This window comes from Eubalaena glacialis, chromosome 1 (genome assembly GCF_028564815.1).
Source record: "Eubalaena glacialis isolate mEubGla1 chromosome 1, mEubGla1.1.hap2.+ XY, whole genome shotgun sequence".
Classification (NCBI taxonomy): Eukaryota; Metazoa; Chordata; class Mammalia; order Artiodactyla; family Balaenidae; genus Eubalaena; species Eubalaena glacialis.
In genome coordinates, this window is record NC_083716.1 from 233,629,366 (window position 1) to 233,642,440 (window position 13,075).

Consider the following 13,075-nt stretch of genomic DNA (forward strand, 5'->3'; position numbering starts at 1 on the left):
TAATACCTTTAACATGCCTTAAAAAATTAATAATTTCTTAGTATCATCAAACATCTGATCCATGTTCAAATTTCCCTGATTGTCTTTGAAACTTTCCATCCCAGAAAAGGGACACAGTGTTTGTTTGAAACAGGATTCAAGTAAGGTCTACGTGTTGCAGTTGGTTGATGTTGCTTGAGAACCTTCGAATCGCTACCTCACTTTCTTGTTTTTTCCTTGAGAACCTTTGAATCGCTACTTCACTTTCTTGTTTTCTCCTTGTACTATGTTAAGAAATTGGGTCATCCGTCTTGTCTGGATTTTGTTGATTGCGACTGCAGTGTGTTTTACTGGTTCCTCTCGCTCCTGTGTTTCTTATAAACTGATAGCTCTAGAGGCTGATTAGAGTCAGGCTGCATTTCTTCAGCTCCTGTATTGCCCCAAATGACTGACTAATGGCAAAACCCAAAACAGCTTCCTTGAATCAAAGAGACAGCCGCCAATCTGCAGTGAGTCAACATTTCTTTCTTGTGTTTACAGATTGTAAAGACTGTGAGGCTCTCCTAGTGACAACCCAAACTAGCATTTATGAACATCTGACAAGCTGCCCCCAGGGTTACAATACATGGAACTTGTATATTTCCATGGAAACATATACAGTTTCCAATATGGAAACTGGTCCCTCCCTCGTATCAGCATTCAAAGACTCACAGTGCCATGCATGAGCCTTTAATGGCAGTGAGGGATTTCATGGCAATGATCATTTTGGACATGGATCCAGGGATAATAGTCACAATATTTAATAATTAGGAAGGTTTGGCTGGACCAAGTAGAGCAGAGCTGTTAACACTGAGTGAGGCTGCCCCTGGCTGCCCCGCGAGTGTTAACCCTGGGGTGACTCTAATGCTTAATACAGGCTGACGATCCTTGGAACAATTAGAAACTCCTGCAATTCCCTCAGGGCACTGCCAGGAAAAGACAAAGGCATTTTCAGTGGGAAGGTCAGTGGACAAATATTTTAAGAAGCATCAGCCTGCCGAAAAATTGCCCCATGTGAAATTTTATAATGTAGTTTAATTTTATATAGAAATGTCAATTCATCAAAGCACATTTGAGTTCTTTTCTCATATGTGTGAATCTGTATTTATCAATTTGGTACTTTTATGATATGAAATGATTTCTGGGACATTACATCTACAGTAAAGACCCAACTTATAACATCTTGACTTGAGAGGACCCTGAAGGGACCAATCTGGTGACGGACTGGGGGTGCCTCTGGGCTTTGCCCACTGTGGGCAGGTTAACTGTAACACCCTCCTTCTCACAGCCAAGTTACCCTGGCAATACCTCCATCCAGGGCAGCCTGGGAAGTGGGAGGTCATGGGGTGTGGAGTCTAAGCCTCTGGGTTCCTGGTCTGGCTCTCTTCTTACTAGCTGTGCCACCTCAGGCTACTTACTAACTTTGAGTCTTAGTTTTCTAATCTGTGAGATGGGAATAATGTAAGAGAATTTAAAGCGATAGCACACATAAAGACCCTCAACAGACATTAGTTCCCTTCCTGTACTCCTGTTGCTAGCACATCTGTCTATAGTAATTGTGTTCCCCTCCTGCTGCACTGCCCAGCAGCACCATGAACCCCCTGCTTGTGGGCATATGGAAGAGGACTTGCAGGACACCCTTGGGTGAGCTGTGGACAATTCTAGAACCTCTGGGGATAGGCACTGACCACTAAGAAGAACATCACATGCTTCATATCAGCACCACCCAAACTTCTAGCAAATGGAGGACTGGTTCCTTGGCCATCTGGGTCTCAGAAGACGTTAATCCTCTAATCTAGCCTCCAGCCCCTACTGCTCTAACTTCCATTCTGCTGCTTCTCACCTCAGCCAAGACCCCTTTGGCATTCCCTCGTGTGGGAAGCCCAGACTCTAATTACATGAGATACATTTTGGGTGCCTGGCTCTCCTTAACATACTTCTCAAAGATTCTCCCCAACACAGTTTCCTCTGAAGTGGGAATGACCTCATTAATCCTGCCTCCTATTCTTTTAGCTGATTGGTCCAGAGCTAAACACCTGACCCAAGGATGGCCAACCAGAATTTTTTTCCTTAGAAATTCTGTCGTAGAGACACAAAAATCCCCATTGACTGTGGAGAGCCAAGCTGAAAGGTCATATCGGCTATGGCTGCCATTTTGGGTCATGTGCAATGTGACAAGCAGGAGAAGCTGGTCTGAGAAGAGAGCAGGAGAATAAAGCAGTCCACAGAGCAGAGAGGAATGGGCCCCATGGCCCCTGAGAAGAGGAGAAAGTGGCTCTCCTAATGGCTTTTCCCTTCCTATAGAGTTGGGCTTCATCTCTTTTATTTGGATTCTTTGGGATTCCAGCATCCTTACCACATGCCTCTTTTACTTGAACAAATTTGAGTAGGCTCTGATCTTTGCAATCAAAGTAACTGTGACCAGGGAATGAGATAAGGATTCCTACTCTCACTACTTCTTTCAATATCATAATGGAAGTCCTCATCAGTGCAATAAGACAAGAAAAAACAAATAGAAGGCATGATGATTGGAAAGAAAGAATTAAAACTATCTTTATTCACAGAAGACAGGATTGTGTGTGCGGAGAATCCAAAGGAATATACAAACAGAACTACAGCTGAACTTATCAAGGTCACATGATACTGGGCGAACATGCAGAAATTAATTGTATTTATGCATACTACCAATAAACAATTGAAAAATGAAATTACAAAACACAGACATTTAAAATAGGATGAAAACCATTCAATGCATAGAAACAAATATAATTAAAATATGTGTAAATCTTCTATAGTATACTATAAAATCATTGCTGGATTAATTTAAGGAGTATCTAAATAAATGGAAAATTAGGACATGTTCATAGATTGGTACCTTAAATTGTTCAATCTTCAGGTGTCAATAATCTCCAAATTTATCTATAGAGATAATGCAATCTTAACCAAAATCCTAGCAGACTTTTTTTCAGAATATAAATTGACAAACTGATTCTAAAATTTATATGGAAATGCAAAGGACTTAAAATAGCCAAGACAGTCTTAAAAAAGAACAAAGTAGGAGGGTTTACGCTACCAGATTTTAAAACTTAGCATAAAGCTACAGTATTTAAGCAGTGTAATACTGGCATAAGGAAAGACAATTAGATCAATGAAACAGAATAGAAGTCCAGAAAAGACCCATGTGTCTGCAGTCAGTGGATTTTCGGAAAAACAAAATCAAAACCAAACAAAACACCAATGCAATTCATCGGGGGAAACAGACGGTCTTTTTAATAAATGATGCCAGAGCAACTGGATATCCATATGGACCATAGACCTACATGTGAAAGCTAAAAGTATAAAACATCCATAAGAAAAGCATAGGAGACTATCTTTTACTTTGAAGTAGTCAAATCTTTCTTAAAATGGAAAAGGACAAACAATAAAAGAAAAAAAATTGATGTTAGTCTTCGTCAAAATTTCTGCTCTTTAAAAAACAGGAAAATTAAAAGACAAGCCACAGACTGGTAGAACATATTTGCAATTCATTTATCTGACCAAGGATTTGTGGTCAAGATACATAAGGAATCCTACAATTTAAAAAAATAATAATAAATGGGCAAAAGAGTTGAATAAGAACTTCACAGAAGAAGTACATGAATGGCCAACAAACATATGAAAAGGTACTCAACATCATGAGTCATTGGGGAAATAAAAATTAAAATCACAGTGAGAAACCACAATATATTAGAGTGGATATAGTTACAAAGATTGACAATTCCAAGCATTGATGAGGATCTAGAGCAACCGGAACTTTGATATCTTGCTGATAGGAGTGTAAAGTAGCAGCATAAAATAGTCAATCATTTTGAGAAATTACTTGGCTGTTTCTAATAACATTAAATAAACACCTATCGTAAGACCCAACACTTCCACTCCTGAGTACACACTCTGGAGAAATGAGTACACACATCCACAAAAAGACTTGTCTAAGAACATTCGTAGCAACTTTATATTAGTTGAAACTAGAAATAATCCAAATAGTCATCAGCAGAAGGACGGATAAGCAAATTGTGGTAATACTTCTCAGCAATGAAAAGAACAATCTGATAGACACACATTGATGAATCTCAAATATTATGTTGAGCAAAGTAAGAGAGACACTATAGATGACACACTGTGTGATCCCATTTTTATGAAGTTCATGAGCCAGCAAAATTAATCTAACAGTGATAGAAATCAGAAGATGGTTCTGTCTGAGAGGGATGGGTATTCATAGGAAAAGGGTCTTAGCTTCATGGCTAATGTTCTAGATCTTGGTCTGGTTGATGGTCAAGTGGGTGTATATGTATGTAAACGTTCATTGCTATAGAGTGAATTGTATCCCCCCCCCGCCCCAAATTCATATGTTGAAGCCCTAACCCCCAGTGTGATGGTATTTGGAGATGGGGTCTTTGGGAGGGTGGGGCCCCATGAAGAGGAAAAGACCAGAGCTCACTTTCCCTCTCCACTGTGTGAAGACACAGCGAGAAGGTGGCTGTCTGCAAGCCAGAACCCGACCATGCTGGTACCTTGATCCAGGACTTCTGGCCTCCAGAACTGTGAGAAACAAATTTCTGTAACCATCAGTCTATGGTATTTTGTTATGACAGCCCAAGCTGACTAATGCATTCATCAAGCTATATATCCAAGATTTGTACATTTTATTGTAATGTAAAATTTCCTTTAATAAGTACTATTAAAATTGCCTTTATGAAAGCATTTACTATAGTGACAATTACAAAAAAGAGGGGTAAAATGTTTGGGGCCCAGCATAACACTCTAGTCCTCCTTCAGTTGCTTCCAGTCTTTGTACAATGTAGGGTTCTCTTTTTTTCCTTTTTTTGGGGGGGGTCAAATTTAGATCAGAATCTTGCATTTATACACTCAAATCAGCAAGGAGGTAGTGAATTATTTTCCTGGCTTAGAGCAAAGGGGATTTCAACAGGAATGGATGGCTAACAGCATTGGGAAAGTGACCATGGAAACTGAACAAGAGATGCTCAGGGTCAACCATGGCACTTTACATGAGGCACACAGTATATAAAGATAGGGACACAAGAGACGTGGGCAAGAGCAGAGATTAAATTACTTTACACAAATAAAGATCTGATAAATATTAACTGTCGAATGGTAATGTTTCCCAGGAGAAACTCATATTTGGAACTTTACCTATAAAAGCAGTAACTCAAAGCTGTGGGAGCCTGACAGCCCAGCAGGAGGTTTTTGACTAGAAAGCTTTTCCATAAGTACCTTGTGACCTGCCTGGCCATAGAAATCCAGCTCAGAAAACATAATAGAAACAAGTGTCACATTGGGGCTCCTGAGACTGACCTAGATATGCTCCCCCAAACCTCTGTCCTCACTAAGCCCAAGACGGAAGGAAGCACAGGTGACTTCTGTGAGCCAAACCGACTCAGTGGGGAGCAGACAGAAAGGGCTCTCATCTTCCCCTCAACTCCCCACTTCAGCCCGCTCTGTGGGTTGGTACTGCCTGCCCAGCCTTGGGTGAAATCGCAGGCAGACCACATGCAAAGTTTTTCCGGTCACTCTTAGCTTATAAACAAATGGCCTCTTTTGCTGGGTATAAAAAGTGCACCTGAAAGCTATTTCAAAACTCCAACTCCTTCTCCCCATCCAGGCCTCCCACAGCTGGGAAGCCTCTGCTTCATGCTCTGTCTTCTCCCTGTCCCCCTAGCTGCACTTTGGGCCCTGAAAGTGGGGCAATTGTAGGGGCTCCTCAGAGATACCTTGCCAGGGGCCTCTGACTGCAGTTTTGGGGCATGTGCAAAGCTCTCAAGCTGGCCACTTAGGACGCCCCATGTTCCTGCAGCCACTTTCTGCCAAGGTTCACCTGGCCCCTAGCAGGAAGTCTTTTGGGTGGAGTTCTTTTCACAGTGGTTCAGAGCTGGTTCCTTTCCTTGAGGTCCACACTTGCTCTCCAGAAAACACATACCTCTGCCTTGCCTTTGGTGTAGATGCCCCTCACTCCCTGCTCAGCCCTGCTCCCCTCGCCTCCCATGCAGGCTGTCAGCCAGCTCACCTCTAGATGTTTCCAGTCTTTGTATCCCCCAGATTTGAAATTTCCAAGGCCTCCCTCTCTTGAAGCCCCCCTCACCAGGGTTAAGGTGAGAGGTGTGATGGTTAATTTGATTTATCAACTTGGCTGGGCCATGATGCTCAGATATTTGGTCAAACATTATTCTGCATGTTTCTGTGAAGGTGTTTTCTGGATGAGATTAACACTTAAATCAGTGGACTTTGAGTAAAGCAGAGGACCCTCCTTAATGTGAGTGGGCCTCATCCAAAGAGTTGGAGGTCTAAAAGGGATTGTGCCAGCAGCCGCCTATGGACTCAAATGACAACTGTTCCTTGAGTCCCCAGCTGCCGGCCCACCCTGCAGATTTTGGAGTCAGCAAGCTTCCACAACTGTGGGAGCCAGTCCCTTAAAATGAATCTCTCCCTCTCTCTTCCTCTCTCTCTCTCTGTCTTCCTCTCTCCCTCTCTCTCTCTCTCTTTCTGTCTCTCTCTATATCTTGTTGGCTCTGTTTCTCTGGGGATCCCTTACAAATACAAGGAGGAGGCCCCCTTGGGGAGAAGCGGACAACTCAGGGCACCCCAACAATTCCCTCCAAGCAAAACCCAGCAGCCACTCTCCTTACCCCTACCCTGTTTTTTTTTTTTATTGAGTGTTAAGATATGAAAACATTTATGTGCTGATTGGGAAATAGCCATTTTCCTGAACCACTGCTCCCAAGGGCCCCTCCTCTGCCCTTTTGGGACCCTTGCTCCAGCGCTGGGTCCTGCTTGTCAAATACTTGTACCATCACCCTTGGTACCCCTCGACAAGGGCAACCTCACTTTCTCTTGGAGTAGCCTGTGTAGGTGGTCGGACATTGATTGTGTTGTGTTTGGTTCCTGAGATTTATCAGAGCCAAATCAGACACAACAGGAAGCAGTTGCCCCTAACATATAATTACATGTCAGTAAAATAGGTCCTTGTTACTATATCTCTATATAAATCGAGGCCCTATGGGCAAAGTAATGTCATGAAGCAAAGGGGTGCCTCACCACCTCTTGGTGGGACAGGTGGCCCAGTTCATGCTTCCCCAGTGCAGATATGGGAACATTATTTCTCATAACTACCCAGGGATTTGTAGAGTGTGAAGTTTCCAGGAATTTAACTTAAGGAAATAATGAGGGATTGGCTTCAGGATTTTGTCACAGTAATATTTATCATAGTGTGGCTTAAAAAATAGCAAAATGTGAAACACCCTCAGGTCAGAGATTGCTGCCGCTTCCCTTGTATCCACTCCCCTTTCTTCTCTCCTATGGAACCAATTTATTTGGGGCAGAAACAGACTTGATTTAAAAGCAACACACATTTCTCAGCTTCCTTACAGGTGGAGGTGGCCATGTGACCCAGTTTTGACCAATAAGACCCAATTTGGCCACTAATTGTTGAGTAGGCTTCAGGGAAACTCCTTAAAGGAGGGCAGACGAGGCTGGCATGTGTCCCCCTGTCCTCCGCTTTTCTCCTTCCCTCCACCTAAACTGAGGCTCTGATGGCTGGAGCTCTGGCAGTCATTTTGACAGATGGCAGAGAAGAGGCTAGAAGGAGCCTGGGTCCCTGATGGCATGAGAAGCTGCTGTCACAATCCTCCAGATTTCTTTCACACAAGAACCAAATAGACCTCTGCCTTGTTAGGCTGTGTTATTTGGGTTTTTTGGTTACAAGCAGCTAAATTCAGTCCCAACTGATAAAATATCCAAGCATCCAAACAACAGGAGCATGATTAATTAATCACAATCCAACCATTCTATAGATTATTTTATAGCCATTAAATCATGATGTAGAAAAATATTTAGTGACATGATATACAGGAATACTTTGTTTTATTGCACTTTGCTTTATTGTGCTTTGCAGATATTGGGTAGGTTTTTTTTTTTTTTCTTTTACAAATTGAAGATTTGTAGCAACCCTGTGTTGTAAGATGACGGTTAGGATTTTTTAGCAGTAAAGTATTTTTAAATTAAAGTATGTATATTTTTTAGGCATAATGCTATTGCACACTTAATAGACCACAGTGTAGTGTAAACATAACATTTATATGCACTGGGAAACCAAAAAATTCATGCTACTTGCTCTGCTGCAAGATTCACTTTATTGTGATGATCTGGAACCAAACCCTCAATATCTCTGAAGTTTGCCTGTATTGTTAAGTAGGTTTCAAGATGGCATGTATATAAGATCCCATTTTATGAAGAGAAAATATGCATAAAACATATAGAAAAAAAGACAAAACAGTTACAACACATAAAAACCTCTGGGTGGTGATGATGCAGTGATTTTTCTTTTCTACTTCTTCATGTGTTTAGTATCTAAAGTTTCCTAGTTTTGTGACAGGAGAGTAACAGTGGAGCTATTTATCTTTTTTAAAGGAAATTGTGGAGTTTTTTTTTTTGTTTTTTTTTTAACTGAGGCACTACTCAGAGCTCTGAGGGTGATTTATTTATTTAGTTATTTATTTTTAATAGATCTTTACTGGAGTATAATTGCTTCACAATACTGTGTTAGTTTCTGTTGTACAACAAAGTGAATCAGCCATATGCATACATATATCCCCATATCCCCTCCCTCTGAGCCTCCTTCCCACCCTCCCTATCCCACCCCTCTAGGTTATATATACAATGGAATATTAAAAGCCATAAAAAGCCATAAAAAGAAATGAAATAGAGTTATTTGTAGTGAGGTGGATGGACCTAGAGTCTGTCATACAGAGTGAAGTAAGTCAGAAAGAGAAAAACAAATACCTTATGCTAACGCATATATATGGAATCTAAAAAAAAATGGGAGTTTTTAAAAACATGAACAACTAAAAGTTATTATTATTTTTTAAACACAAGACACCCTTGTAGCCCTGTCAAGACTCTGCAGAGCGACCCTTGTTACATTGTTTCATGAACCAACCCCTCATGATTTGCTGTCTCTCACCTTGCTCTCTTGGCTCCTAGGTCTGTCTGTGTTGGTATTCTCCAGGGTTGAGTTCTGCCCCGGGGGAAATTCAAGTTCAGGGGTTCAGTTACAGAGTTCCCATTTTCCAGTGAATCTGTGACATGTGAGAAATGGAGGGAGTTACGAATGTGCATCTCCCCTTTTCAGGCAATTCTCTCTATGAGACTAGGACAGTAGCAACTGTCACCGTGAGAGGGGAAGGAAGTGAAGAGGGGTGTCCTTCCTCTCATGCCCCCAAAGGGGAGTTTGCCACTTTTTGTGCTGTATTCAGTGACCTGCAACGCCATCACTATGACAATCATAATTATGGTATGAGAAACCTCATAGCCACACATACATCCATACACACATCCATCCATACATGCATGTATAGCGGAAAAAAGAAAATCAGAAATGAGCTTGAAAACTTGGATACAAACCTGGTTAATGTCTTAGAGGACAATAGAACCGTAACCACTGGTGTTATCATTTCTACTGGACAAAAATCATTTGCAACTTATCAGTTTTTTAACATCTAACTTTACAATTTCTGTGTCCTAATAGATATTAAATAATAAGTCACCTGCCCTAGAGTGTCAGATCAACCATAGGTGTGGTTGTTAGTTAATATTCTCGTATGACTTTGAAAGGACACCCCTTAGCAGATGAGATGGGGACTGTCCTCACTTTCCAGACCCAGATCACAAACCGTGAACCCAGAGCGCCAGCCTTCTTTCCTTGTTAGGGGGTGGACCGGAGAAGCCCGGTGCTGGGTGGCCTGTTCTGTCTGTTCCTCAGCAGAACAGTGTTTTCTCCTTGGACCCTGAATCAGGGGATGCTGGGCTGTCTTGAGAGTTAACTCCAGGGAGCTGAAATGAGGAAGTCACTTTACAAATAAAACTGCGAGTCTGATGAGAGTATTTATGGTCTGAACATAAATGGCATCTTTGGCTGTGGCAGGGCATGCCGTGGCCCCGGTGTCTACACTGGCGTCGGCAGCCTCCACTCGTCTTGGAGGCGACAAACTTGAGGCTCTCTCCCCATCAACCCCGTTTCCCTCTCTAGCCTCATCTCAGACACAGCCCCACACCCACCTTTTCTCCTGCTCAGAACGTCCCCCACCCCGACTTTGGGCAGCTGATTCTGCTTTTCTCTCTGCTTTCAACGCTCTAACCCTGCAAGGTCCGATGGGGTAGCCGCTAGCCACGTGGGGCTATTACACACTTGAAATGTGGCTCATGTGACTAAAGTAAATTCTTCATTTTTTTAAAACTTAAGTTAATTTAAATTTAAATGTAAAAACTGATAGTTTCATTATTGGAAAACTTTTGAGGACATTTGGAGTAATCTGGGGATTGTTTCTACTTTGATTAACTTTTCTGGCTGTACATTTAATAACTTCTCTGGCTGTAAACTACTTTGACTGCACATTTTATGAAATCTAAATCCAGATCAAGAATTTCCAATGAAAATTTAGTATGCAAATTGAGAGAGACTATAAATACAAAATACTCAACAGATTTCAAAAACAGTACCACAAAAGACTGTAAAATATCTTATTACTAATTTTTATATCGATTATTGACTATAGGATAAAATTATAATATTTTGGATGTATTGGGTTAAATAGAATGCATTGTTAAAATTAATTTTACTCATTTCTGTTTACTTTTTAATGTAAAAAAATTTTAAACGACGTATGTGGCTTGCATTACATTTCTGCTGGACAGAGCTGCTCTAACCCCCTTCTCCATCTGCACAGGTTCTGGCACTGGGAGAATCTGAACTCTAGATCAAGCCATACCGCTCACTAGCTGTGTGATTTGGGGTAAGCAACTCAGTTTCTCTGGGCCTTGGTTATTTTTTTTTAATCTGTAAAATGGGTATGGTAAGAACTGCCTTGAAATGCCTGCCTATCTTAGCCAATAAGTACCCACAAGTGCTCAGCCAAGTTAGCTGCTGTTCTTTCCGGCCACGTCCTAATGCATCCTTCGGGGCTCACCTAAAATATCGTCTTCTTTGGGGGAATCATTCCTAACCCTTCCAGAGGGTCTAGTTTTTTTGCCTTTACCTCTCTTATAAACTTTGCCACATTGCTTGCAGTAAAATGACATCATTACAATATTTTGGGTTTCTCAAGGGCAGAGACTTCCACTTATTCATGTGTGTATGCTTTTAACTCTTATGGAAATTTTCAAACATACACAGAAGTTGAGAGAGTAATATAATGTACCAACCACCCCGCTCCCATGGCTATAGTGTTCCCATTGCTGTATTTCTCTTGCTTCACACGGTACTCAACACAAAATTCTATGTTTGTGGTAGGTGGCAGACAGCCATGCTTTCTTTGCTGCTCCTCGCATCAAGCAGTGGAGTTGATTTCTCCATCTGCTTTTATCTGGGCTGGACCTGTGAGCTGCGTGGACAGATAGAATGTGGTAGAAGTGACTGTGCGGCTCTGACCCCGGGTCTCAAGACCTGGAGGCTTCTGCTCCTGCCCTCTGGGAACCCTGCTGCCGTGTGGACAAGCCCAAGCTAGCCTCCTGGAGGATGAGCCACATGTGGAGCAGAGACAAACAGCCCAGGTGAGGCCCTCGTGGACCAACCAGCTCGCTAGCGGCCAGAGAGGCTGTCCTTGACCTTCCAACCCCAGATGAGCCACCAGCTCACTGCAGAGGTCAGACAAAGTGGCCCAGACAGAGAAGCCACCCAGTCAACCCCCAGAATCAAGAGAAATAATAAATATTGTTGTCCCGTCTCTAGGTTTTAAGGGTGGTTTAACATGTGGCAAAAGGCTACTAGATAGAGTTTAATAAAAGTTTTTGAACCAGTTAATGTCTCCCCAGCACACATGGGGCAGCATGCTATCTGTCCAGTGACAGCTGCCTTACCCCAGGGGCTAAGAAACTGTCACACGGTCCACAACCGCAGCATGCTGCCCACTCAGCCACGTGGGCAAGTCACAGGGGAAGGAGGCTCAGCTCTGACAACCCCCGTTTGTAAACGTTTCTGGTCCTATTCTGCTCAACAGATATGCTTTGAGCAGATAAAATGTGCTAGGAACTGGTTTAAAAGATTAAGGGATCCTGCTGCAAGGCTATTCCCACGGTATTAATCTCTCATATTTTCAGGACAACAGAAACTCTAGCTATCATGGTGATGGTGAGAGAACAGGATAGAACCTCATGTTAGGAGAGAAACTCGTGTTCCCAGATATCCTTACACATAGACAACTGCAAGCCTCCCTTCTAGAATGCATGGAATCTGGGGGGTTTACTGAGTCCTGGAACAAGATGGCTCTTTTAAGAGAAGCCAGTCTTATTGTATCACTTGGGTGAACACTTTCTCCTGAAGTATCCACATCATCTTATTGGGGGAATTTGAATTCTTTGGATAAGGGCTTCAAAATGTTCCACCTTATTGACCCTGTCCTTGTTCATTTTCAGTGCCTTTTATTCTGCTTTCATTTAAGTGGGCCTTTCAGCCCCAGTGACTCCAACTGGATGTCCAGGAGCAGCTGTGACAGTCGTCCCTGGTACTGACCTGCCAGGTGTCCGCAGTTCTGTTCGGGAGTGCCTCTGGCTTTGCCTTTGCTTCTGTGTCTCACAGTGCGATTGAAGATGGAGTTTCTCTGGGTAAGGGTGTAGTAATGGGGTGCTTTGTCTTGCATCTCCTGATCGGCATGGGGCGTCCTCTCTTCTGAGAGGACCTCAGGTCTCACACTGGCCGGCTCATCAATCTCCCACGAACCATTCACTGATTTCTTCTGGGGCTTTCCCAAACCCTCAGAGTCCCTGGTCTCCATGGAATCAAGTCCAATTGTTTCTCAGCAGAATGACTGGAGAACAATAACCTCTCTCAATTGTCCCTGGTTTTGAGTGCTCTAGAATAGAAAGAGAACAGTTTTCAGTCACTGTCATCAGGCTAAAGATGCCAGAGTATGGAATTCCACTCCCATTCAGATTTGAGGAAATTTGAAATAATCTGTGCATCCTGGCGACCACATCTTTGTCAATGAAAATTACAGTTTAACCACTGCAATTT

The 13,075-nt window shown here is 42.4% G+C and overlaps 1 protein-coding gene across 1 annotated transcript in view; it reads right to left on the bottom strand.

The window, feature by feature from the left end:
- Positions 1-12,836, bottom strand: part of NGEF (neuronal guanine nucleotide exchange factor) — a 78,873-nt gene extending 66,037 nt beyond the window's left edge. The window contains exons 1-2 of the mRNA XM_061205965.1: positions 12,575-12,836; positions 9,032-9,146 (exon numbers count right to left, since the gene is read on the bottom strand). Coding sequence (XP_061061948.1) covers positions 9,032-9,146; positions 12,575-12,836 — 377 coding nt within the window. The remainder of the gene's footprint in view (positions 1-9,031; positions 9,147-12,574) is intronic.
- Between the last annotated feature and the right edge of the window lie 239 nt (positions 12,837-13,075).